We start from the raw sequence: 24,432 nt of genomic DNA, 5'->3' as shown, positions 1-24,432 counted from the left end.
TATTATTTTTATTTTTTAAATTAAATCTCTTTAATATCAGGGGAAAAACAGATGGAACTTATTATAGTCAATCCAGTTAGATAAGGACAATAATGAGACATACATTTTGAAAACAAGGGGCTAATTTTCTTATTTCATTATATATATTTTCAGTTTTTTAATTTGAGCTTATTGTGGTAACATTACAAAGTATGATTTTATAAATCAAAATAACTTTGGGGATTTTACCATTTTTTTAAATGTCAAAAAAATAACAGTTCTTCATAATTAAATGATGAAAGTTTTAGTCTCACCTTACCTGAAAAAGCATTTTTGGCCAGAATGAAAACTCTGGCCAAAAATATGGCCAAAAAATCAACATTATCTGGAAATTAACTAAAGGCTTACAATAATCTAAAGAGTATTTCTTTAAGGGGAAAAACAACCCAAATAACTTCCTTAAGAACTCCAAGCTTTGTGTTGTTTTCACTTGCTCTGTTACCTTTTCCCTCTTTAGCTCCACACTGATCTTGAAAACCAATAGCCTCACAATCACAGTAACTATGCAAACCAGAGCCTAGTGTCCACTAGAATTGGCAGTTTGGAGCTTTTGTGAATTGAAGGGAGAAATAGATAATTCAGCAATAATGGTTTCAGACTTCAATACCCCACTTTCAATTATGCTTAGAATAACTACCAGAATATCAACAAAGAAACAGAAGATTTGGATCCTATATAATAAAAGGCTAATATGCAAATAGACTGAAGGAGGAACGACTGGTTGCTATGATGTACACTAACCACCAGGGGGCAAGACACTCAATGCAGGAGCTGCCCCTGTTGGTCAGTGCACTCCCACAGGGGGAGTGTCGCTCATCCAAAAGCCGGCCTCACGGCTGGTGAGTACAGTGGCGGTGGCGGGAACTTCTTCTGCCTCCATGGCAGCACTAAGGATGTCCGACTGCTGGCTTTAGCCTGTTCTGGGGAGTGGGCCTAATGTGGCAGTTGGACATCCCCTGAAGGCTCCCAGACTGCGAGAGGGCTCAGGCAGGGCTAAGGGATCCCCACCCCTGAGTGCACGAATTTCGTGCACTGGGCCTCTAGTAACACTATAAAGCAACTAGATTTGACAGAGACATCTGTAGCACACTCACCCAATGACAGCAGGATATGTATTCTTTCCAGGTCCAAATGGAATATCCTTCAAGATAGGACACAAAACAAGTCTTAATTGAAAAGATACCAACCCTTCACAAGATCAGAAGACTTCACTTGTGAATTCTCTCAAACATTTAAAGAAATTTTAATATAAATGATTCTCAAAATATTCAGGAAAAAAGGTGGGAGAGAACACTTTCCAAAGCATTCTGTGAGGACAATATTACCTTGATAAAACCAGACAAAGCTGTCACAAAAATAACATCCCTTATGAATATCCCTTGTGAATATAGACACAAAATCCTTTTTTTAAAAAATGCCTTCCTACTACAGCAACATATGTAAACGATTATACATTATAACCATTTGAGATTAATTAAGGAATATAAGATCAACAAATAAAAATTAATCTAATTCTATATAATAAAAGCCTAATGCGCAAATTGTCCCCTCGACCGGGAGTTTGACCACTTGCTGTGACGTGCACTGACCACCATGGGGTGGCTCGGAACATGGCGGGTGTCGGCGACGCAGTGCTGGCAGTGGGCGGCAGTGAAGGTGCTGCCAGCCCTGATGGGCCCTGACAAGAGCGAGATGGCAGTGAGATGGTGGAGCAGGTGAGCGGGCTGCACCAGGCCAAGGCAGGTGTGAGTGGGAGCCCAATCGTCCCCACTGGTCGCACTGCAGATGGCGACCAGTGGGGGACGGGGCCACTGCTTGGCTCCCAGGCGCCGAGGAAGAAAGGGCGAATAGCAATATTAAAATATTTCTTCTAATTATTTTCCTTTCAATGTGCACGAATTCATGCACCGGGCCACTCATATGCCATACTAGAGGCCCGATGCATGAAATTCATGCAAGGGGCTTGGCCCCCGCTGCCACAGCAGCTGCCTCTACCGCAGCAGCCGCCTCTGCCTTGGCCCTCGCCGCTGTGGCTTTGTCCGGAAAGTCGTCTGGCAGGACATCCGGTCTAATTAGCATAATATGCTTCTATTATTATAGATTATTGGAATTAAAGGGAAAAGCTACCTGATCATCTCAGTAAACACAGATAAAGATTTGCCAAAATTCAGCACCATTTTGTGATTTAAAAAGAAAGCATAATAAGCCAGGAATAAAAGGGCATTTCCTTAATCTGAAAATGAGCATGTATGAAAAACTCATAGGTAAACTAACATACTTGATGGTGGAAAACAGAAAACTGTTATCCAGATTAGGAACAAGATGAGAATGTCTGTTCTTGACTACTTTGATATAATTATTGAAGATTTTAGCCAGTGTCATTAGACCAGAAAAAGAAAAAGTATCAAGATTAGAAAGGAATAAGTAAAATGATCTGATTTTTTAGATGGAAAATCCTAAGGAACTTATAAAAGGAAAGAAAAACACTAGGAGAACCTAAAAAGCAAATTCATCAAGGTTGTAGAATTAAATATACAAAATTTGTACTAGCAATGAACAATATGAAAATGAAATTAATTTCACTTATAATAGCATCAGAAATACTTAAGAGTAAGCTTAACAAAATTAGGTCAAGACATTGACATTGAAAACTACAGAACATTGTTGAAAGATACAAGTGAAAAGTTACTCCATGGTCATGGATTGGAACACTTAAGTGCACGCTCTTCAAAATAATGTTAAGATTCAACACATTCACTAACAGAATCCCAGCTGACCTTTCTCCCCACCCCCCCAAAATTGATATGCCAATCCTGAAATTCATGTGCAAATGTAAGTGACCTAGAATATCTACCATGAAGCACCTTGTGTGATCGAATACGCCTGATAAGGATTGGGAAAATTGAGATTGTCTTTTTTAATATAATTTGTGAAACAGTCTTTTTCAGTATAATATTTTGAAACAGTAGTTTTCATTAAAAATCCTTTCTGTGCTGTGAATGAATTTTCATCAGAATTTAGAACTGAGGATTTAACCAAATTATGGGAAATGTCTACCAAATAAGTTAATTGGCAAAGCCAGTTCTCATTGTTCAGACATTCATCCATCTTTCATGTGAAGCCTGACTCTGCCCTTTTTGCTGATGGAAGAGGCAAGGTTTTAAACTAAAGTATTTTAGCACTTTCACTGTAATTAATTAGATAGCATGGTATGGACAAATTATTTTGTTTTATAAATTAGACTAGAGGCCCGGTGCACGAAAATTCATGCACTTGGTGGGGGGGGGGATGTCCCTCAGTCTGGCTTGCCCCCTCTCACAGTTCGGGAGCTCTCAGGGGATCTCCTACTGGCAGCTTAGGCCGCTCCTAAGCCACAGTCTGGCCTCTGTGGGAGGGGACTGGGTTGATCAGGGGAAGGTGCCACCCCCATCACCTTGCTGTGGCTACCTGAGCCCATGGCTGCTTGAGCCCCGGGCCTCACAGCTGCTGTGGCTTTGTCTGGATGGAAGTCCAAAGACATTCACCCTAATTAGTATATTACCCTTTTATTAGTATAGAAGGGCAATTGTGAAAGGGGAAGTGGCAAGTGATTGCTTTTAAGACACACAGGTATATCTGTTCTCAGGTAGATCTGTGCTTTTGAAGTTAAGGTTTTGTATACATACTCTCTTTAAAACAATCATGACTTTGCATCCCTTTTAAATCTTTTAACTTAAGGAATGTGCTGCCCCAGCTTGAAGACTAGTCTTCTACCTTACTCTTAGTCTTTTATGAATAAAACTAGAGGCCTGGTGCACAAAAATTTGTGCACTTGCGGGGGAGAAGGGGTCCCTCAGCCCGGCCTGTGCCCTCTCGCAGTCTGGGGTCCCTCGGGAGATAACGACCTACTGGCTTAGGCCTGCTCCCGGGTGGCAGAGGGCAGGCCCAATCCCTAGGTGCAGCCCCTGGTCGGGCTCAGAGCAGGGCCGATTGGGGAGTTGGGGCACTGCCCCTGTCATGCACAGAGGAGGGTGGATCTGGAGGTTGCGATGTCACCCCTAGTCATGCTCAGGGTAGGGCCGATTGGGGGGTTGGGGCACTGCCTCCTGTCACACTCAAGGCAGGGTCGATAGGGAAGTTGCAGCACCACCCCCTGTCATGCACAGAGCAGGGCAGGTCAGGGGGTTGGGGCGCCGCCCCCCGTCACGCACAGAGCAGGGTGGATCAGGGGTGTTGGGGCGCCGCCCTCTATCACCCACAGAGCAGGGCCGATCAGGGGTTTGGGGCGCCGCCACTGTCATACTCAGGGCAGGGCTGATGGGGAGGTTATGGCTCTACCCCGTCACACACAGAGCAGGGCCTGTGGGGGCAGGGGGTTGGGGCACTGCACCCTGTCACACACACAGCCGCAGGGTGATCAGGGGGTTTGGGCGCTGCCCCCTGTCACGCTGATCCCGGTGCCGGGAGGCATATTACCCTTTTACTATATAGAATAGAGGCCTGGTGCACGGGTGGGGGCTGGCTGGTTTGCCCTGAAGGGTGTCCTGGATCAGGGTGGGAGTCCCCACTGGGGTGCCTGGCCAGTCTGGCTGAGGGCCGTTTTCAGGCTGATGGGTGACTGAAGCTCCCAACCGCTCCTTTTTTTCTTTTTTTTTCTTTTTTTTATTCTGGGCCAGCTTTAGCTCTGAGGCCTCGGCTGCTGAAAACAGGTTTCTGGCCTTTGTTTACCGTCTGTATTTGATACAATGTTGCGGTCCGGCTGGCTGAAGCCCCGATGAGTAAAGCAGGTTTCTGGGGGTTTTATAGCTTCTTTATTCACAACATAGTTGCTGAGAGTTGAAGCTGAGAGGCCAGCAAGTCAGGTGGGGAACGTTGGAGTTCTCTGTCACTGAAGCAAGCAAGCCTCCCTGTTCGCATCAGCTGCCTGGCTGCCGGCCGCCATCTTGGTTGGCAGTTAATTTGCATATCTCGGCCCTACTCTGTGAGTGACAGGGGGATTAGCCAATGGGAAGGGTAGAGGTCGTACGCCAATTACCATCTTTCTCTTTTATTAGATAGGATAGCCTTGCAGAGCATGCATTTTATTTGTATGCATGTTGTGCGCAGGGATGCTATGTTGGTATACTCTGGTTCAGTTAGACCACATTTCGGCAGAGAGCCCATGCCTGTGCGGCTCATTTTTATTCTACATCCCTCTCCTGCACTCACGACAGGTTTCTCTTGGTGTCCAGATAGAACCTCCAAATCCTCCACAATTGGCAGCTTTTACCAGCTGATTAGAGCTGGCATAGGAGGTGACTCTCTGTCATATGTAGCATTTTTATTAGTTTTCTCAGTCAGCCAAGTTGTGTCTTTTCTCTTTTGTGGTTTAGATTTTCTAATTACATTTTGTTTATTAATGTGATTTATTTTTTTAAAAAAGTATCCTTAAATCAGCTTGGAAATGTGTTTGGAGACAGTTCTACTTGGGGGTCTTGCTTTTTATTTTGTGAACAGAAGCTTTGGTTGCCTTTGTTCTGGTCTGTTTTTCAAGATTATTTCGATAGTGAACAGCTGTGGAAGATAGAGTGACTCCAGAGCCACTGGATAGGTTTGCTTATAGTTTTGGAAGATAAGGGCTGGTTTCTCCCTTCAGAGCAAAGGGAGAAACTTACTGCCCATTACAAAGATTCAGGTTCCCAAAGCTCAGGGATCCTTCCTATATCTCAGCGCACTACATGTGCAGGTGTCAGCAGCCCTGCTCACATTGCTCTGGAGCAAGAATATGCTGATATTCTGGCTACTCCTATTGTAATAAATTCGTGTGCCTCTCACCCAGGAGTCTTAATTTCTGCCAATATTCATGAGATTGTGACAGGCTAACTTGTTAGCTTGAAAGTAGACTAAAATCTCAGCTCCTTCACAGTTCTTGACAATATGTAGGAAATACAAATAAAAAGGCAAATAAATAACTATCAGAGTTCAGCTCAGAAATGTAATTTTTACCCATGTTTTAAATTAAAATCAACATTATATCATATTTATATAAATGTAGCATGTATATTTTCCTTAGGTTAAAATAAGGGTTTGGCATAATTTTGCTATTTTAATGACAGTGTTAAAAGCATAAAAACCATCTGCTTTTCTTAAGCATATAATTTTGTATTGTGTGTATGGATACATATATACATATATATTGGGGTATATGTGTATATTCATGCTTTGAAACAACAAATCAATCTTGCATTGCTTAATCACATTTTTAAGAATCTCAGTTCCATAGATGTCATTATATTGTATTATTTGCCTCTATTCCAGAATATTGGAAAGAAGATGACCTGCCAAGAGTTCATTGCAAACCTCCAAGGGGTCAATGAGGGTGGTGATTTCTCCAAGGATCTACTGAAAGTAAGCATTGAGATACTGGTTTTTAACCTATACTTAGGTTTATATTTTCTTATGCATATATTTCTCTCCAAAATAGACAGGCTAAGGATCATATAAGCATTTTTGTTTTTTGTTTGTTTTTTTTGCTTTTGGTTTTACTGTTGATGTTTCCACCGGGTCTTGTCCTTGATGCAAAGTACCCTTCAATTAATAGCTCCTAAAAGTCCACATTATACTTATTGATTGTAATCAATAATACAGACATAATAACTAGATTTGGAGTAATTGGTGATATAAATAATTGGTGGGCAGTTTTTGATATATTTATAAGCAGACTGTCAGAATTTGAGAGCAGTCACAAAGATATGTTCACTACGGAAACTAAAAGCAGGTGCAGACTGTATTGGAAGCAGTTCAGACTGTATTCAGCCCCTAGTCCCACAGGCACTCAGGTTGTCTTTGGAAATAGATTAAATTAAGTCTGAGTAATTGTAGAATGCCTGAATTGTTTATACTCGGTTTTATCATTGGTAGCAGTCAGAGTGTTTTCCCGTGTCACCAGGCTATTTTCAAGGAGACAATTTGAAAATCATAACATTCTACAGAAGCATAAATGAGATGTGCATTTGATCAAATACAACACAGTGATTGATCATGAATATGACTATTTTAGAAGTTCAGGATAAGATATGTATGTTGAAAATGTGATTTTTACAGAGTTCTGTTTGTTTATAACCTTTTTAAAAACTTTGTACACATACAGATTTCTTTTGAAATCAGTTTCTTTGAATGAATTTGCTAAGAAGGGTGACACATTTGAATCGTGTAATATGGAAGTGGACCAGTTAAAATATAAGTCCTTCATTATGTTTTATGTGACTTTTAAACTATATAAAATATGTAGAATAGAGTTCTGCAAGACATATATACTGTGGAAACTGAAAGAAGTTATAAAAATATAGTACAGAGAGATTGTTAGTCTTTCTGACTTTAATTGCAGCGTTTTAAAAAATTACATTATGAAAAAGACCCAGGAAGGAAAGTAGCTTCAGCTTAGTATATAAGGAAGGCATTTTTTATTGAGGTATAATTGGCATACAAACTTTATATTGGTTTCAGGTGGACAACTTAACGATTCGCTATTTGTATATATTGCAAAATGGTCACAATAAGTGTAGTTAAACATTCGTCACCATACATAGTTACAGAATTTTTTTTTCCTGTGGTGTGAACTTCTGAGACATCCTCTCTCAGCAACCTTTACATATGCAGTACAGTATTATTAACTGTACTCGCCATGCTGGATATCACATTCCCGGGACTTGTTTTCTAACTGGAAGTTTGTACCTTTGACTCCCCTTATCCGTTTTGTCCACTCCTCTACCCCCCTGCCACTGGCAACCACCTATCTGTTAAGGAAGGTATTTTTAAAGCTGTTTTTTAATAAAGCAAATGCTGCCATTTCTGAAGCTACAATCCTGAATGGGAAATAAAAGGTGTTGGATTGTGACATGATGAATATGTTCTGCACATTCTTTGAAGCTATACTGTGGATACGGGTTAACAAGTCTGCGTTCAGTCTAGCTGCATTAGCATGGAAAATAATGGAGTCTTTCTAAGGGAGGATTTGTGAGGCTTTTATCCAGTTATGTCAGAAATGAAAATTGACAAGAACATTTTTCATGTTGAAGCTTTTAGATTTTAGTGGTATACCGCCGTATGGTAGCGTGCGACTGTGGGTAAATTACTGCGCAGCTGTAGAGCATGTTGGATGGCGCTGTCTGAAAGCAAATGTAGTTACCATCCAGTCCAGTGGCTACTGTTCACCTTGGGTAAACATATGTTCGCTGATTTACTCTGCCAAGAATTTGCCAGGTGATTTGTTGCCATTGTACAATCGAGATCATGTTCACAAACCTCAGGGGAGAAAGTGTGTGTTATACTATTCTTTATTTACTGTGAGAAGATGACAGTGAAATGGCAGTGAAAAATGACAGTGGTGTTTAGCATGGAAGTTGTCAAGTAAAATATTGATTTCCTATCATAGCAAAGCCCAGCCACACACTGACCCAAGACAAGTTTTTCATTTTAGTAGGAATCTGGATTTTACTGCAGATTTCAGCAAGAAAAGGTTTTCTTGAAACCATTTTTGTTTTATTTCACTCTTCTATCTTTCTTTTCCCTTCCCTCCCGTCTCCTCCTTGTGACCTCACCACATCAAGACAGTAATCCATTCAATAAAATATGCCAAAACATCTGGCCTGTCTCATGGCTCTATGGGGCCTGCCCATCCCCATACTTGTATGTAGTTTGCCTTCAAGCATCATTGAGGACAAGGTGGAGAAGGGAAGGGTAGGTTCTGTGTTTGGTTATGATAGATTTAATAAGGCTTTCCTAAGACTCTCTAATAAATAGTAAAACTCTTAAGGACATGACTATAGAGGGATGGGAATGTAAAATGTGGGCCAGTTCTGGGTTGGAGGCTGAACTTTCCAAAAGATGGATGATTGTGATTATGGATTAGGGAGCTATGCTGATTGGGTTCTAATCCCAGCTTCCATCTCTTACTGACTGAGGGATGTGAGCAAATTCATTTAAACTTTATCTCTTGATTTCCTTATCTGTGAAATGGGAGATTTTATTAGTTCTCACTTCATCTAGTTGTTTTAATCATTATAATTTTTGTTTAATATTATTTTATTTGTTACCTATCTCAAAGTGCACTGGAAAGGGATACCATCCCTTCCTGAAGTTATTTGAACCTTAAGAAGTTTTACAACTGCTAGGGTCAAGTATAATTAGTGTCAACAGACAAGAACTCTGTCCCCCATCCCTGCTTAGCCTAAACACACATATTCTCTTGCTCTTTAAAATGAACCATCTGAGACTTTGACCTTGAGCATTTCCTCCCATTGTAGTAAGATTTTTAATCCTTGTTATTAATGGCTTCCTTTTTCTCTAAAGACTAGTTGGTTCCAAAGAAGAGCCATAAGAATCCTCCATAAGAGGCATTTGTTTTATAAAGTCTTTCTTAACATTATATAGGTACCTTACATGAACGAAGAGAAGAAACAATCTATATATATAAAAGCCTAAGTGACCGGCAAACCATTTGACCGTTTGATTGTCCAACTGGTAGCTATGACATGCACTGACCACCAGGTGGCAGATGCTCAACGCAGGAGCTGCCGAGCTGTGGTGACTTGGCAGCTGTGGTTCTTGGGTGATGCATCCAGAACCAGAGTGGAGGGAGCCCAATTCTGGTGTGCATCACCTGAGAACCGCCCTCTCACAATTTCCTAGGGGGAAATTGGAGAGCTAGTTTCGGCCTGATCCCTGCAGACCAGGCCGAGGAACCCCACCAGTGCACGAATCTGTGCATTGAGGCTCTAGTACAGTGGTTCTCAACCTTCCTAATTCCGCGACCCTTAATACAGTTCCTCATGTTGTGGTGACCCCCAATTTCATTGTTACAAATTGAACATAATTAAAGCATAGTGATTAATCACAAAAACAATATGTAATTATATATGTGTTTTCCGATGGTCTTAGGCAACCCCTGTGAAAGGGTCGTTCAACCCCCCAAAGAGGTCACGACCCACAGGTTGAGAATCGCTGCGCTAGTATAAAATAAGAGCGAGGAGCCAGTGAAAAATGGCTTTGGGACATATAGGATCGAAGATTAGTTACAGGCTGCACAAGAATTACATTTTGAGGAGAATGAGGCTTTTGGCAATGAAACATGGAAATCCTAGTTTTCTTATTGCCACCTACCATTTCATACTCAAATAATGTTCTCCTTAATATTTTTATTCTACTCAATAGTTAGGTCTTTACTTTTTTTCATTGAGCAGCAGTTGAATTCAGTAGGTGCCAAGGGGACATTTAAAAAAAAATAGCTAAAATAATCTCTAAGAATATTTATATCATTTTAATGATAGAGAGGACAGAAACAACAAAACAAAGCACCTAAGTCTTTCAAAGTGATTCTACTGTAACTAAAAAACAAACTGAATGCAATGTGCAGAGTGTTTTAAAACATAACTCCTCCTAAATCTAAGTACACCGGTAGCTTTAAGAATAATTCCAGCTAAAAGGCAGTCTCACTAGAAATCATTAAAAAGCAAGGTAAATAAATCTTGCTTGGGCAAGTCAGTAACATGCAACCCTTTCAGGTTTATGATTAGATGTTTGACTTTGCAATATTCTTTCTAAATTTAATTTTCTGGTAGAAATTGCTTGTCTCTCCTTTACTTGGGAATTTATTAACTTTGAAATTAGCTTGCAGTCAAAGGAAAACCGAAAGTTTTTTTCACTCTCAGGTTTGTAGTTAATGGTGAATAGAGAGTTGGGTTGAGGGTAGGAGGGAAGAGTGGCAGGTAAATTGAAAAAATGTAAATCATTATGCTCAGCTTAGTGAAATTTGCATGCTTCATTCCATTAGTGGAATGATAAATAAATTGTTACATAGTTTATTGGGTAGAATCCCAATAAAAGTTCTTATTCAAATGCATTTGTTTGCCCTTGCTTCCCCAAAGGACAGAGTTTAGGTAAGGTTCTTTTAAAAGAAATTTCTAAGTATATATATACATTACCTGCATTCATTCCTTAATATATGTACTTGGCTGAAAGCATTATATGTTTTGTTTTAAATGAAGTTTATTTCATTTGCTGTTTTTAGAGAAAAATAATTTGTGAAAACAATGGAGAAAATAGCCAGGATGATAGCATTTAAACAGACACAAAAGATCAACAAAAAAAATCACATTTTAAATGAAGATTAATAGGTCTTGTTGGACAAGGAAGAAACATAAGTATGAAATATAACATTATACTATGCAAACTCATAACCATTAGTCTTTTTAAGTGTATTACAGTTTGATATAAGAGTAAGCAAAAAAAAAAAAAAATCAGCCATTAAAGGTTTAGAGATAAGCAATTTTTTATAAGCTCAAACTCCAAAAAAGACTTGTTTACATGGTGACAGCAAGAGCTGTAGTGATTCTTCAAAGAAAGAGAGACCAAAGCAGGCCCGGCTCTCTAACAGAGTTCCATTTCCCGTTCTGATTGGACCTTTGCAGCCAGGGAGAAGACTGAACATTTAACACTGACAGCTCCCCTACTTTTCTTTCTACCAAAAGGAGGACCTTAAACAATATTCTCCTCTATGTTTGCTCTCTCTTCATTCATCTTTGCTTCCAATATTATCAATGAGGACAAGTATAATGGGAAATCCAAGAAAAAATAGGTTTTATCAATATCAGTATTTTGGTTGTGATATTGCACTGTAGTTTTGCAAATGTTATTGTTGGAGTAAACTGGGTAAAAGGTGCAAGAAATTTATAATTTCTTACAAACTGCATGTTAATCTACAATTGTCTCAATAAAACTTTCAATTTAAGAAAAAGGCAAATTGGGGTAGTTTCTCTTCATTCAGCCAGAGACTAGTATGTATCAGGTAAGAATTAGCGTAATGAAATTTTACTGCTCTCGGCCTTTCTTTCAAAGTGCTGAATGTCATGATCAACAGCTGAGAAAGAACTGTGTAGCAGCATTAAAGACAATGGTATATTGAGAAAAAGGCAATGGGAGTTTTTTTCAAGAGTTGAAAACTGGAAAGTCACATGAATCTATTTATTGAAAAATTATTCCTGTTACTCTGGATATTGTGGAGAATTGTTTGTAAGGAAGTGGGACTTGAAATAGAAAAAACGGTTAAAAAAATGTTTCAGGTATCCACGGAAAAGGAATGGTGGCTTGGATGTGAGTGGTGATCTTACTGAGGGAAAAATATTAGCAATGGAATTATTTTGCGCTTAGTGTTAAAGTTTATTTTGCAAAATTATTTTTCCAGATTGCCCCCCTGTCCCTTTCTCTATCACCTGTATTCTAAACTACGTGGAGTGGAAGAACAATAAAAAGTACGAAAACCCTAATAATTCCTTCTGAGTTAATGTTTGACTTGTGAGGCCAAATGTAAAGCAAGCCCAATATTTTACCTTGGCTGGCCACTTCACATTTCTGTTTTCTCATGTATAACATGAGTAATAAGACCTTCCTCTAAGAGTGACTATGGAGATGAACACAGTGATGTGTGTTCAGCGGCTGGCATGGTGTCATCTAGAATGCATTCAAGTGAGCTCAGTGTTGGCTTGTTTTCTTAGCACTGCTCTAGTGTCTGTGACTCGACTCGGAGGCTGTCTTGATGCTGCTAGTGACTAGTGATAGAGCCTCAGGGTGATAATTCCACCTCGTGGTGCCTTAGTTCCCATGTGAAATAAGATATTGGGCTGTGCCCATAATTTCCAGGTTTTCAGTTCAGGCTTTTGTGGTCCACAGTATCCAGTGCCCACCCCTTCCCTGTCACCACTCCCCACCTGGACCAGAGCTGCTTGTTTCGTTTTTCTGTTGCACTCAAACTTACTCATGCAATGTCATTTAAGCAAAATATTCTAAGGGAAAGAAAGAAGTTGCAAAAACTTTATACATAGTCTCTAAGGATCTTTCAATCTACGTACTGGAAGCGTGCTTAACATCACTTATTTCTTTGTAAACTCAAATCATCTCTCAAGATTTTTTTATATCTGCAAAGCTTTAACTTTTATATTTCACATATTAGTTTAGACAACGAAGTGTGTATTTAATAGTGAAAGTTCAGATTTAAGTCCAAGAAAATTACCTTGGTGGTAGCAGCATTCTTACAAGATTACTCCTAAAGAATTATAGGAGGAAGAAGCAGGCACAGTCTGAAGAAAGCCTGAACTTTTATTCTTATTCTTATTATTACTATTACTAGAGGCCCAGTGAACGAAATTCGAGCACTCAGTGGGGGTCCCTCAACCCAGCCTGTGACCTCTTGCAATCCGGGAGCCCCACGATGGATCACCCTGCAGAGAGAGGCCCCGCCCACCCTCTGCAGCCTGCCAGTCAGTGGCCTGGGCCTCTCTCTTTGGGGCCATTGATCGCAGAGTCCCCCCTACCCCCCGTCAATCACCCCACAGAGGGTGGCCTGGGCCTCCCTCTTTGGGGCCATCACGGAGCCCCCCTGATCGATTGCCCCACCAGCTGGTGGCCTGGGCCTCCCTCTTTAGGATTATTGCAGAGCCCCCCTGATTAATCGCCCTGCCAGCCAGTGGCCTGGACCTCCCTCTGTGGGGAAATTGTGGGGTGATGGCTGGGCCCCCCAATCAATCACATCGCACCTGCCTTGGCTGGCCTAGCACCAGTGAGTATCATAGTGTGGTCATCGGACAGCCCTTGGTTGATTTGCATATTACGCTTTTATTATTATAGATTTTACTGATTTGAGAGAGAGAGAGGGAGGGAGAGAAAAATAGAGAGAGTAAGAGAGAGAGAGAAACATCAATTTGTGTTCCACTTATTTATGCATTCATTGGTTGATTCTTATGATCTGGAATTGAACCTACAACCTTGGCGTATCAGGACAATGTTCTAACTGACTGAGCTACCTGACCAGGACAAGTCTGAACTTCTTATAAATGAAAAGCCTCAGTGAATTCTGAAAAATACTTGATCCGAGTTATATTCGGAGTATGTAGTTGAAAATAGGAGCTTATGGGTGGTATTTAAGTGTCGCTAAAAAAAGAGCATCAACTGTTGCCTAGAGTAGGTGCGCTCTTCAGAGGAGGTCATGGAAACCTGGTAGCAACAGTATCTAGGGAGGAAAAGGACTTGGATGCTTTTCCTGATATAAGCAGGAGAGTCTTTTAAGATAAAAGCTTTAAAGGTTGTGGCTTAAAATTTGGAATATAGCTTTTCTTCAGTGAAATAAATCAAGCTGAGTTGTGATCAAAGATTCATGGTGTGTTTCTGCTGCTACTTTCCCCATGCTGTTGTTTCCAGTGATGTGTTCGTCATGGCCAGAATAATGAAGCTCCCTTTGGTATGGTTCCAACCTTGAATGAAAATGGTGGTAATGATGAGGATAATACTTTGAAGTAGCTGAGACCCACAAATCATGCTCTTGCTTTTAAAAAAATATCTATCAAAAATAAGTCGATTAGAACATTTTGACAGAACAGATGCTGCTTAAAGAGTACAAACAGATTTTTAACCAAATAAAATAAAAGTTTGACATGGGGAGGTAGTAATCATTTAGGGTACTGTAATGGAATATTAAGAATTCCTAGATAGGTTCTATTTTTAATTTGATCATGAAGAAGTGCTACAGAATTTTATATTCAGATGCATCCATAGAAGTTAGAATGTTTATGTGTTTGAACCATTTTATAAATGTCATAACATAGTCCATCAAGATTGCTGCTCCTATCACTCAAGCGTGAACATGTAATAGTGATAATGAATGTAATGGGTCACATTGTGAGTTTAAACCACCCTCCTCCTGGGTATGATATATCACTGGAGATGGAGTCGGGGACGGCTCCTCGGGAGCAAAGCACTTCTGACAGGCCGACAATCCAATGGCAAATGAGCTATCATAGTAAAAGTTCCTTCCTCAGCACGGTGTTTACCTATCCATTAAGGATACACAAAAACAACTTTTAATTTAAAGTCATTTATACATATCTGTTCAGTAAAAAAACAAAACAAAACAAAACAATCTATAAAGGAAAACAGCGCTTTATGGTTTTAGTAATGCTTCACTTACGTAAAAGGTCAGTTGTCTGAAAAAGTGGAAAACACACAAAAATAAAAATAACTCTGAATAGCCACAATAAATGGATATCACAGAGTTTGGCCTATTTTTTAATAATAACCACAATTTTTACCTCAAAATTTTGGCCCAGTCTTTTTTCCGGGAGTATCCTAAGCAAGTGGCCATATCGACACAGGCGATTACCAATATACAAGCAAGTGCTGAAAACAGGGCACTGGGCCAGGCCCCTGCCACTGATCCTCTCTGAGCCAGGTCTTCAGTAACAAGGAATAGCCGCATGCAGTTGATTTTCTAAAGAAAATTTAATTAAAACAACCATTTAGGTTGTTACTAAATTTTTAAATCTAACTATTTTAAATAAATTATTTTGAAGAAATAATTATGTTCCCAGTTAGTCATAAATTAGGGTGATGAAGTTGGAGGAGTGCTATTAGTCAGCTTTATGGACGTTAGCAAGAAGTGATTTGATAATGAGATACAGAGAAAATGAAACTTTAAAAAACACTGGGTCACTAAATTGAACAGCTGGAGTTGTTTTGACAAAGGGCAGGCAAATTTGTGTAGTCAGTAGCTTCTCAGAGAGTGGCTGTATTAGTGTGCAGCAGAGTAATGGATGTACTTAATGAGTCATCAGAAATGTTACATTATGTTTACTTAGTTTGATTAAGGAGATAGGGAGTGTGAAATAGATTTGGAAAGATTGCCAACAAAACTATTTTATAAAGGTTTTGGCATTTAAACAAATTAGTTTCAATCAGAAAATCTGCTAATATAGAATAATTCATCTCTTTACCCCAAAACATTCTTGAACTCCATTCCTCATCAATGTTTTTTGTTGTTATTTTAGAGCTTTATATTTCTTTTGGTGGTTTTATACATTTGCTCTCCCTCAAACTTTCCACAAGTGATAGCATATGTATGCTATAACTAGAGGCTGGTGCGTGAATTCATGCGCGGGTGGGGTCCAGCTGGCCCGCCCTGATTGGGGTGGGGAGTGGAGCCAGCCAGGGGGAGGGGCCACGGCGGTTGGCAGGCCAGCCCTGCCCCCTGGTTGAACTCCCAGTCGAACTCCCGGTTGAAGGGACAATTTGCATATTAGCCTATTATTATATAGGATGTGGCTTTCTCAGAAATACCAGGAATCACAAGAATGATGCAGGGACATGAACCTTTCTCCTAAACTGTGCCTCATGGTCAGTGTAGACACACATTCCTGTGGTTCTTCCTCCTCATCTCACAAGACTATATGTTGAGAATTCTGCTATCTTCACATTCTTTCCCAAATACAAAACTATGTTCATCTCAGCACTGACATTTGAAGAAGAACGCAAAGGGACTTCAATGCTTACTCCTGGTAGATGTCATTTCACCATGAGGTTGCTTAATTCTAGAAGTAATTATTCCTTGAGAATGCAGCATAGATAAATCATTACTCTACTTTTCCTCTTTTTCTTCCACTTCCAGAAACATAAATCAGAGGTAACTCTGTACCCAAAATATAACTCCAAAGGGTTATTACTTGCATTCCCAGCTGTGAGTCTAGTCATATGTTGTAGACTTAGGCAAAAAAGACATTTTTGAGGAGTTATGGGAAGCTATGCAGTACTCCCACAGCCACATCAAAATTACAACTAACCTACAGAGCAACCATCATTCAGAACCACCAGAAACCTAGCTGAATGAAGGCCTACAACTAGGATTTAAAGAAGCCACATGGAGACTGAAAAGCACAGTTGTACTATAATCAGCTATATAACCATGCCATTTTATCATTTACCGACAGTCATTGTTTTACTCTGATGTATTTGCAAATGGGTTTCATCTTAAAGATTCATGGAAAGGATTGTGACTTATTCTAAAATAGAGTTGCCTGAGAATAAATTTTCAGACCACACCTTTAAACTGGATACAGACTTACAGAAATCTAAAGAATAACTGGAAATACTGGCAGAAGATCTGGATAAGGAAGAATTGACCATATGGGACTGAATGAACTGAGTGAGGATAATTATTATTTTTATGACTTTGTTCAAAATATTGCTTATTTTTTAAAAATTTGTTTTCTATAAGGAAACTTGTTTGTTTTTTCTTAGAGCAGTTCAGTAAAGTATACCTCTATAAGCAATACTGAAGCATTTATATTTTTCTCCCTACCTGATCACTCTAGAATTTGAAAACTCTTAATGAATATTATTGAATTTTTATGATAATATCGTTGTTTGCATGAATTCAATGAGGATTTTTTCTATTTATAACAATTGGAAACTGGTGCTATTAACCAAGACTTTGAGTGGCATATCATGTTTGAGAGCCGTGTATAAATGGTGGATGTCACCAGAAAGCTTTAAGGAATTAGGATTAACTTTGGAAGCCCCTTGGAAAATCTGCCTGGTACCTTGCTTATTTACATGGTTCATGGCTTATTTAACGTCTTTTTCCAGGTAAGGAACGAAAGTTGAGAGCTATAGACCTAGAACTCTCCCAGAGTGGAGACTTGTACCTTGTTATTTCAATTATAATAAACAAAAAAAACTGAAGGGAAAGGATTTTTCTTTCACCAATGCACATTGTTATTCACTGAGGCCCTGCTGTGAGCCAGAATCTGTGCTGGGTTCAGGGTGCAGGCCTTGGTAGGACAGACACAGGCCATGACCTCAGCTCAGAATTTTGTAAGGAAAACAAATATTGGACTCATGATTATATAGATTGTAAAATGATTCATTCAAAATTATATACTAACTGTGTTTAGGTATAGAAGGCATACATAATAGATTTGCCATGTATGGCAACAGTCAGAAGCTGGATCAAGATGAAATTTGATAGGATTCATGAATTCCTGATTTGGTAAAGATTGTGCTAAATATATTGGGGAATGTAAAGATGAGTAACACATGCATCCTGCCCTGAAGGAATTTTTAATGTAGTATAGTCGTTCTCAACTCAGGCTACACAATAAAATCATTTGCAGTGAGGGGAGAAAACGTAGGCGACTGACATTCTCACTCAGATGGGAACTGCTAAAATGGTATAGACACTTCAGAGAAAGGTCTTGAACTTTCTTATAAAATTAAACATATACTTACCTTATAATCCAGCAATTTAAGAAAAAATGAAAGTATCTGTCACCAGAGTATTCCTTACAGCTTTATTCATAGTATACCCAAACTGGAAATAACCCAAATGTCCACCAGCAGATGAATGGGTAAACTATTCTATTCAGACAATGTAATATTCAATAAAAAGGAATGGACTGCCTGCACGCAACATTAAGAATGAAAGAAGCTTTATGCAAATGTTGGCAAGGAGGATTATTTTATATGAAGTTCTAGTATAGGAGAAAGTCAACAGTGGATTGCTCTGAGGATGTGAGGATTGGAATTACCTGGGAATGGGCATGTAGGAACTTTGGGGGTGATTCTAATATATATCTTCCATCACTGGCAGGTACCCCAAGAGCACAGGCATGGCCTTTATTTTATTTTTTACTAAATTTATTAGAGTGACATTAATATTACATGATACATACATGTATGTTGCATTGCTTGCTTACTACTGAAAGTCAAATCACCTCATAGTTTTCAATGTTGGGGGAATGTCACTTACAGAGCTATAAGCAAAAACTTGGTGTCTTCTTCTTGCTCTCCCCTCATCCATTTCAAATCTCTGGGGATGGGGCCCATCTGCAGTTTTAAAAGCTCCTCAGGTGATTCTGATGTCCTCTGAGATTTGAACTTAAATAGAATAAAGTACAAAAGAAAGCGTATTAGTTTTCTATTGCTGTTGTAATAAATTATCGCAAACTCGGTGGCAAGAAGCAACACAGATTACTTCACCATTTATAGGCCAGAGGTTGGCCTGGGTTCTTTTTCTGTCCCAGGTTTCACACATGACAAAATCACGGGGTAGGCAGGCTTATGTTTCTTTCTGGAAGCTCTGAGGGTGAATCCACTGCCAAGCTCATTCAGGCTGTTGGCAGAAATCAGTTCCATGTGGTTGTAGGACTGAGGTCCCGTTTCCTTGTCGGCTGTTAGCTAGGGCTCATTCTCAACTTAGAGGCCACCTCCCTCTGTCTTCATATTCAGCAATCCTGGGTCAAGTCCTCACTTTTCATCTCTCATCTCTCTCCGACCCCCTTCTGCCTCATCTGTCCTCTGCTCTTCTCTTTTGGTGCATCCCTGAGTGACAGTTTTATCTTCTTCTTATGCTTTGAAGGGTACATTTGCACTGGGCCCACTCACAGAAAAATCTTTCTGTATTAATCTTCATTTTATCTGCAGAGTTCCTTCCCAGCAGCACCTAGATGAGTGTTTGATTAAATAACTAGGGGTGAGACTCTTGGGGAGGGGGAGGGTGCATCTTTAGAGTTCTGCCTACAAAAGAGAGGTAAATATAAAATATGCAGGGCGCTCAGATTAAATATAAATGACTTCCAACTGGGGAACATCTGAGAAACCGCCTTTGAAGCAGTAGCCTTTACTTATCTGATGGATGCTCTGGAGCCAGAATACATAGGAGTGATAGTTGAAGTGCCCATGTGGAGAAAGGAAAGGTGACGTGTACGATGCACTTAGAATAGCCCTTTATTTCCACGATGCTCTCCTTCTGTGTTACACAGAGCCCTTCAGGCCACTGTAGCATAAAGTCAGAGGTTGGTTTTTATTTAGATCAAAGTAGAAAAATAGGAAGATTGTCAAAGAGTCACACACTTAATGTGTAGAAATAATATTTTTAAAAGGACAGGCAATTTTATAGTGTGATTTTTATGTCACCTTCTCTTTGGCTGTTAGAACCCATATGAAAGTCTCAAAAGTTATATTTCCATATTGCTAAACTTTTCAAAACTCCAAATCTACTGGTGAAAACCAGGGAATGTGGCTTTCCAAAGAAGTTTAGCACTTCCTTTGTATTTCCCACAGCACTTCACTCTCTGACCATTTTTAGTGGACTTCGTACCTGCTCTATGTGGATGGGGGCACCAGGGCAATCTCAGCTTCTTCGCAGAGATGCCCTGGCCCTGGGGCATCAATCAAAACACTGCAGCCCTTCATCCCAGCCCAGGCCCTGGTCAGGGTGCATGCAGGAGGCAACCAATCGATGTATTTCTCTCTCATCGATGTTTCTCTGTCTTTCCCTCTCTCTTCCACTCTCTCTAAAAGATCAATGGAAAAATATCCTCGAGTGAGGATTAACGAAAAACACACACACACACACACACACACACACATGCACGCACGCTACAGCCTTATTAACAGATTTTTAGAAAATAATCCAAATAAAGGAAAAATACTTTATTTTCTTTTTACCTATGTATAAGCTTTTCAAAAGGTTTGTGTATACCTTTTTATTTTGAAAGGCATGCATATATCTATACAAAAAAGCCTTAGAATATCTCCTGCCAACCTTTTTAAAATACAAAGGATGTAACTGCCCATGGCCATTTTTATTCAGCCTTCTAAAGGATGTGTCCATGAGGGCTAAAAGAATGAAGCCAGCACAGCTAGCTGGTATTTGTTGGCAACGCTGGATCTGAGAAATAAAATTCAAAAGGGAAAGTAAGGTGGCAGGAAGCCAAGGGGTCTTTTAATGGGGATCAAAAATGTCACTTTCGTTGTGTGACTCACATTTTTCTCTTTAAACTTCTGGAGCACATTTAGCATTCCAGATTCTTTCTACACCGTTCTTCCCATCCCTTGCCAGTGTGTGTTTTCTTTCTCTTTCTTCCCACCTTCCACCCACACCTGGTGTTGTTCATGACGATTAGAGAGGCCTGGCAAAGGAAACCTATTCTTCTTCTGTGTCATTTGTTATGAGCTTTGAAGGGAGAAGTAGTTTTTTCTAGGAATTGCTTTTCTGTGTTCTGTGTAAATAGTATACAGGCAATTCATCCGGTAGCTAATTTAGCTAGTTAGCACCTGCAAGGGAAGCCTGCTTTCTTCGTCATGTTGCAGTAGTCGTCTTGTCACCATCCACCAGGATCTCCGAATGGGGTTTATTAAAGTTCTATGCTTTCATATTCAGAGATACTGGAAGCTGGTTCTGATTTTGGCTTTTACCATTGGTTTTCCCACTTTAATATACAAAGGTATGTTTTCTTATAGCCCTAACAGATTGCTGTAGCTTTCACTTACTTTTTTCTGTTTAACACAGTGCTACTGAGATATATATATATATATATATATATATATATATATATATATATATATATATATATATGGCATATTTTTTCTATGTGCAAAATTGAATTAAAAATACATGAAACCAAACCTTCAAAAACTCGCGTAGGTAATTTCTTCAGGTTCTTATGTTCTTATATTTTTCTTATTTGTAATACTTAAAGCTTACTGTAAAGATGCTTCCAGTGTGGATAACTTCCAGTAAGTGGCATATTTTTATAAAAAGGCCAAACTCTGATTTATGGTATGTTTTTACATTATCATTAGTTAAGAGTAGATAATTATTTGTCAATATTTTTTTGAGAAACCCTTTTTAACCTTAAAAAAAATCACATTATTTCTAAATGTGATTTTCTAAACTTCACATTATTTCCTCTGAGCAAAGGAGGCTATGAGCCAGCAATTCTGAAAATGTTGCTTATTTATGCGCTAGGATTAAACAAATAAGCAAATATATGCAGGTGGTCAGAGCCAGGTTACTCTCTATGGAAGAAAATTACAGTTTAGGCAAATGGGGAAAGGTAAAATGAATCCTGTGGTGTTAGATTGGAATTGGAGTTACCAGTGTGAATTCACAGTTTTTAATGTATGGACAAGAAACAGAAAGGTAGCTGGGAGTGTATTTCTGGGTCAGTGCACACACAGGTATTTCCTAACTCTGCCTGCTGAGAGGATCTAGAAGCAATGACATTCAGTAACAGTGACCAACCCAGCATCCAGGCCTTGGTTTCTGAACACCATTCACCAATCCAATGAAACAGGGTTCCTTGGAGAAAAGTGTTTGGTTCTAGACCTGGGGCTAGGGAAAATACAAGAGGAGGCTAGAACATCTTGTGGTGCCAGAAAATTAAGGAAGTACTCAAAAAAGGGGAAGGCATGCCAAAAGGCCAACCTGGCCAACTGGGAGGAGCTCCTCATGGCCAAAGCTGGAACAATTTGAACAAGAAAATGATAGTTTTAGATTATACCTCATAGATCAAAATAAATATCCATCAAATAAGTAAGTAAATGTTGGAGAAGGGACAGATTTTTCTTACAGAATAATTTTAATAAATATAAGAGCCAAGAGGGAAACAGGAAATCACCGTGAGGCAAATGCACACAAGATCCATCGATGGGTGCTAAAATTAGTGGGTGAAAGTTTGAAGAGAAATAGGATTTTTGCATAGTCTCAAAGTGACTCTCCCACGATATTCATTACAAAGGGAAAAATGGTAAATTTACTGTGTAGACGCCCATCTTCTACCATCTCAACCAAGTGATCAAGGTCAACATCACCAGTGATAGGGTGGATGGCCGTCATAAAGCCTCTGATATGACGCATTAGGAAGGACATGACGTCCCTCCTGTGATATCCTTCCCCGGATTCTTAATCTCAGTGCAAACATGTGAAAACACCAAGCAAACTCAAACTGAGGGTATACCACAGAATCACTGACCAGACCTCTTGAAGAGTGTCAAGGCCATGAAAGACTGAGGAACAATCACAGATTGGAGGAGGCCAAGAAAACACAACTGCTAAACGGAGTGTAGGAACCTGGAACAGAAAAAGAACAGTAATAGAAAAACTGTTGAAATTCAAATAAGGTCTGTAGTTTAGTTAATCATACCATACCAATGTTAATTTCCTGGTTTGTGTAATTATAGTGTGGTTATGTAAGATGTTAACATTAACGGAAGGCTGGGTGAAAAGTATACAGTAACTCTCTGTACTATTTATACAACTTTTTTATAGGTCTAAAATTATTTCAAAAGGAAAAAAAGATGCTGGATGCTTAAATGTACAGAGATGTGTGCACAAGGACAATAATTGCAGCATCATTCACAGTAGCAAGAAATTGGAAAATAGCACAAATGTCCATCAGTCAGGGATTGTTATCTATATCTATATCTATCTATCTATCTATCTATCTATCTATCTATCTATCTATATAAAAATTGTAATATGCAAATCAACTGGATGGTGGAACGAACGGTCGCTATGACGCATACTGACCACCAGGGGGCAGACACTCAATGCAGGAGCTGCCCCCAGCCCACAGGCCCCGATCGCCTGATGGGGAATTGGGAACTGGGGGTGGGTGGCGGCAGATGTGGGCAGTGCCAGGCCAAGGTGGGTGCAAGTGAGTGGGGCCACGATTGCCCCGCCAGTTGCTCCACACACAGAAGGCGACTGGCGTCGGTGGTGGAGGGCAGGGCCGGCTGCCGGCAGCTGGGGAAGAGCGGCCCTGATCGCAGGCCAGGTCTAGGAACCCTACCTGTGCACAAATTTTGTGTGCTGGGCCTCTAGTATTGATATAACTAATAGAGTTATTAAGAGGGACCACATAGTGTATTGTATGGGTATGTTTGTTATAGTGAAGAGAAAGGGTTGAGAGTACGCTTCCATTCAGGCTGCCTGGATTCTTATCCCATTTCCAATACTTAAACTAATTCTTTGACCTTGAGCCAAGTATTCCTCTTCTCCCTGTTCATCAATTGCCTCATCTGAAAATTGGGAATAAGAATAATAGTATCTACTTATGGGTGTGAGGATTAAATGAAAATCCACATAAGACTTAGCAGATAATATTGTAAAATATTGGTACTTTATTATTTTCTAGAAATAAATGGGAGAAGAACCCCAAAATAACATTGTGTCAAAAGATACTATTTTTGTTTTTAAGAAATTCGGGTGTATGAATGTTGAAGGTTAGTTATTAATGCATATTGGTGGCGGTGTTTGGATAGGGGGAGAGCAGAAAGTTAAGGAATTTCCACCAAGTTAAACATTTAAAGTGTTATCTTCCATAAAGTATACAGTTAAGAAGTATACACAGCAGCTTTAAAAGAAGCTGTTAGCAATTATTAAATAGAAATTATTAAGAAACAAAAACTATCTCCAATGCTAAAAAAATTGTGTAGTCTTTCTGGTCAAGTCTCCAAGATCATATGACTTGTCCTCTGTCGTCTCGTAAAACTCGAAACTTGTATCTATAATCCTCAGGAAGGTAGTTCTTAACTTGGAAAACAAAAAACTTAATGGCTCTGGCCTATAATTCTAGGCTGTGAAAGATTATTGTTGAGGATGGGTGTGACCCGCTCTTGTCTTCATGGGAAATGAACCAAAAGGCCTAAATCGTAGATTTAGCCAGAAATAAGTAATTCCGGTAATTTTCATTAGAATGATTAAACCCTGGATAGGGCACTGAAATGATGTAATATCCAGGCCTCCTATCGTCACAAATCGGATAGATA

General features: G+C 39.6%; 1 protein-coding gene across 5 annotated transcripts in view; it reads left to right on the top strand.

The window, feature by feature from the left end:
• The window catches only part of PSD3 (pleckstrin and Sec7 domain containing 3), a 526,912-nt gene that overhangs the window by 323,746 nt on the left and 178,734 nt on the right, over positions 1-24,432 (top strand). For all 5 annotated transcript variants that reach the window (XM_059685223.1, XM_059685224.1, XM_059685226.1 and 2 more), the window contains one exon: positions 6,316-6,405. In XM_059685223.1, coding sequence (XP_059541206.1) covers positions 6,316-6,405 — 90 coding nt within the window. The remainder of the gene's footprint in view (positions 1-6,315; positions 6,406-24,432) is intronic.

The sequence above is a fragment of the Myotis daubentonii genome, chromosome 2 (genome assembly GCF_963259705.1).
Source record: "Myotis daubentonii chromosome 2, mMyoDau2.1, whole genome shotgun sequence".
NCBI lineage: Eukaryota > Metazoa > Chordata > Mammalia > Chiroptera > Vespertilionidae > Myotis > Myotis daubentonii.
The sequence above is the reverse complement of the archived record's forward strand: the minus strand, read 5'-3'. Positions and strand labels throughout refer to the sequence as shown.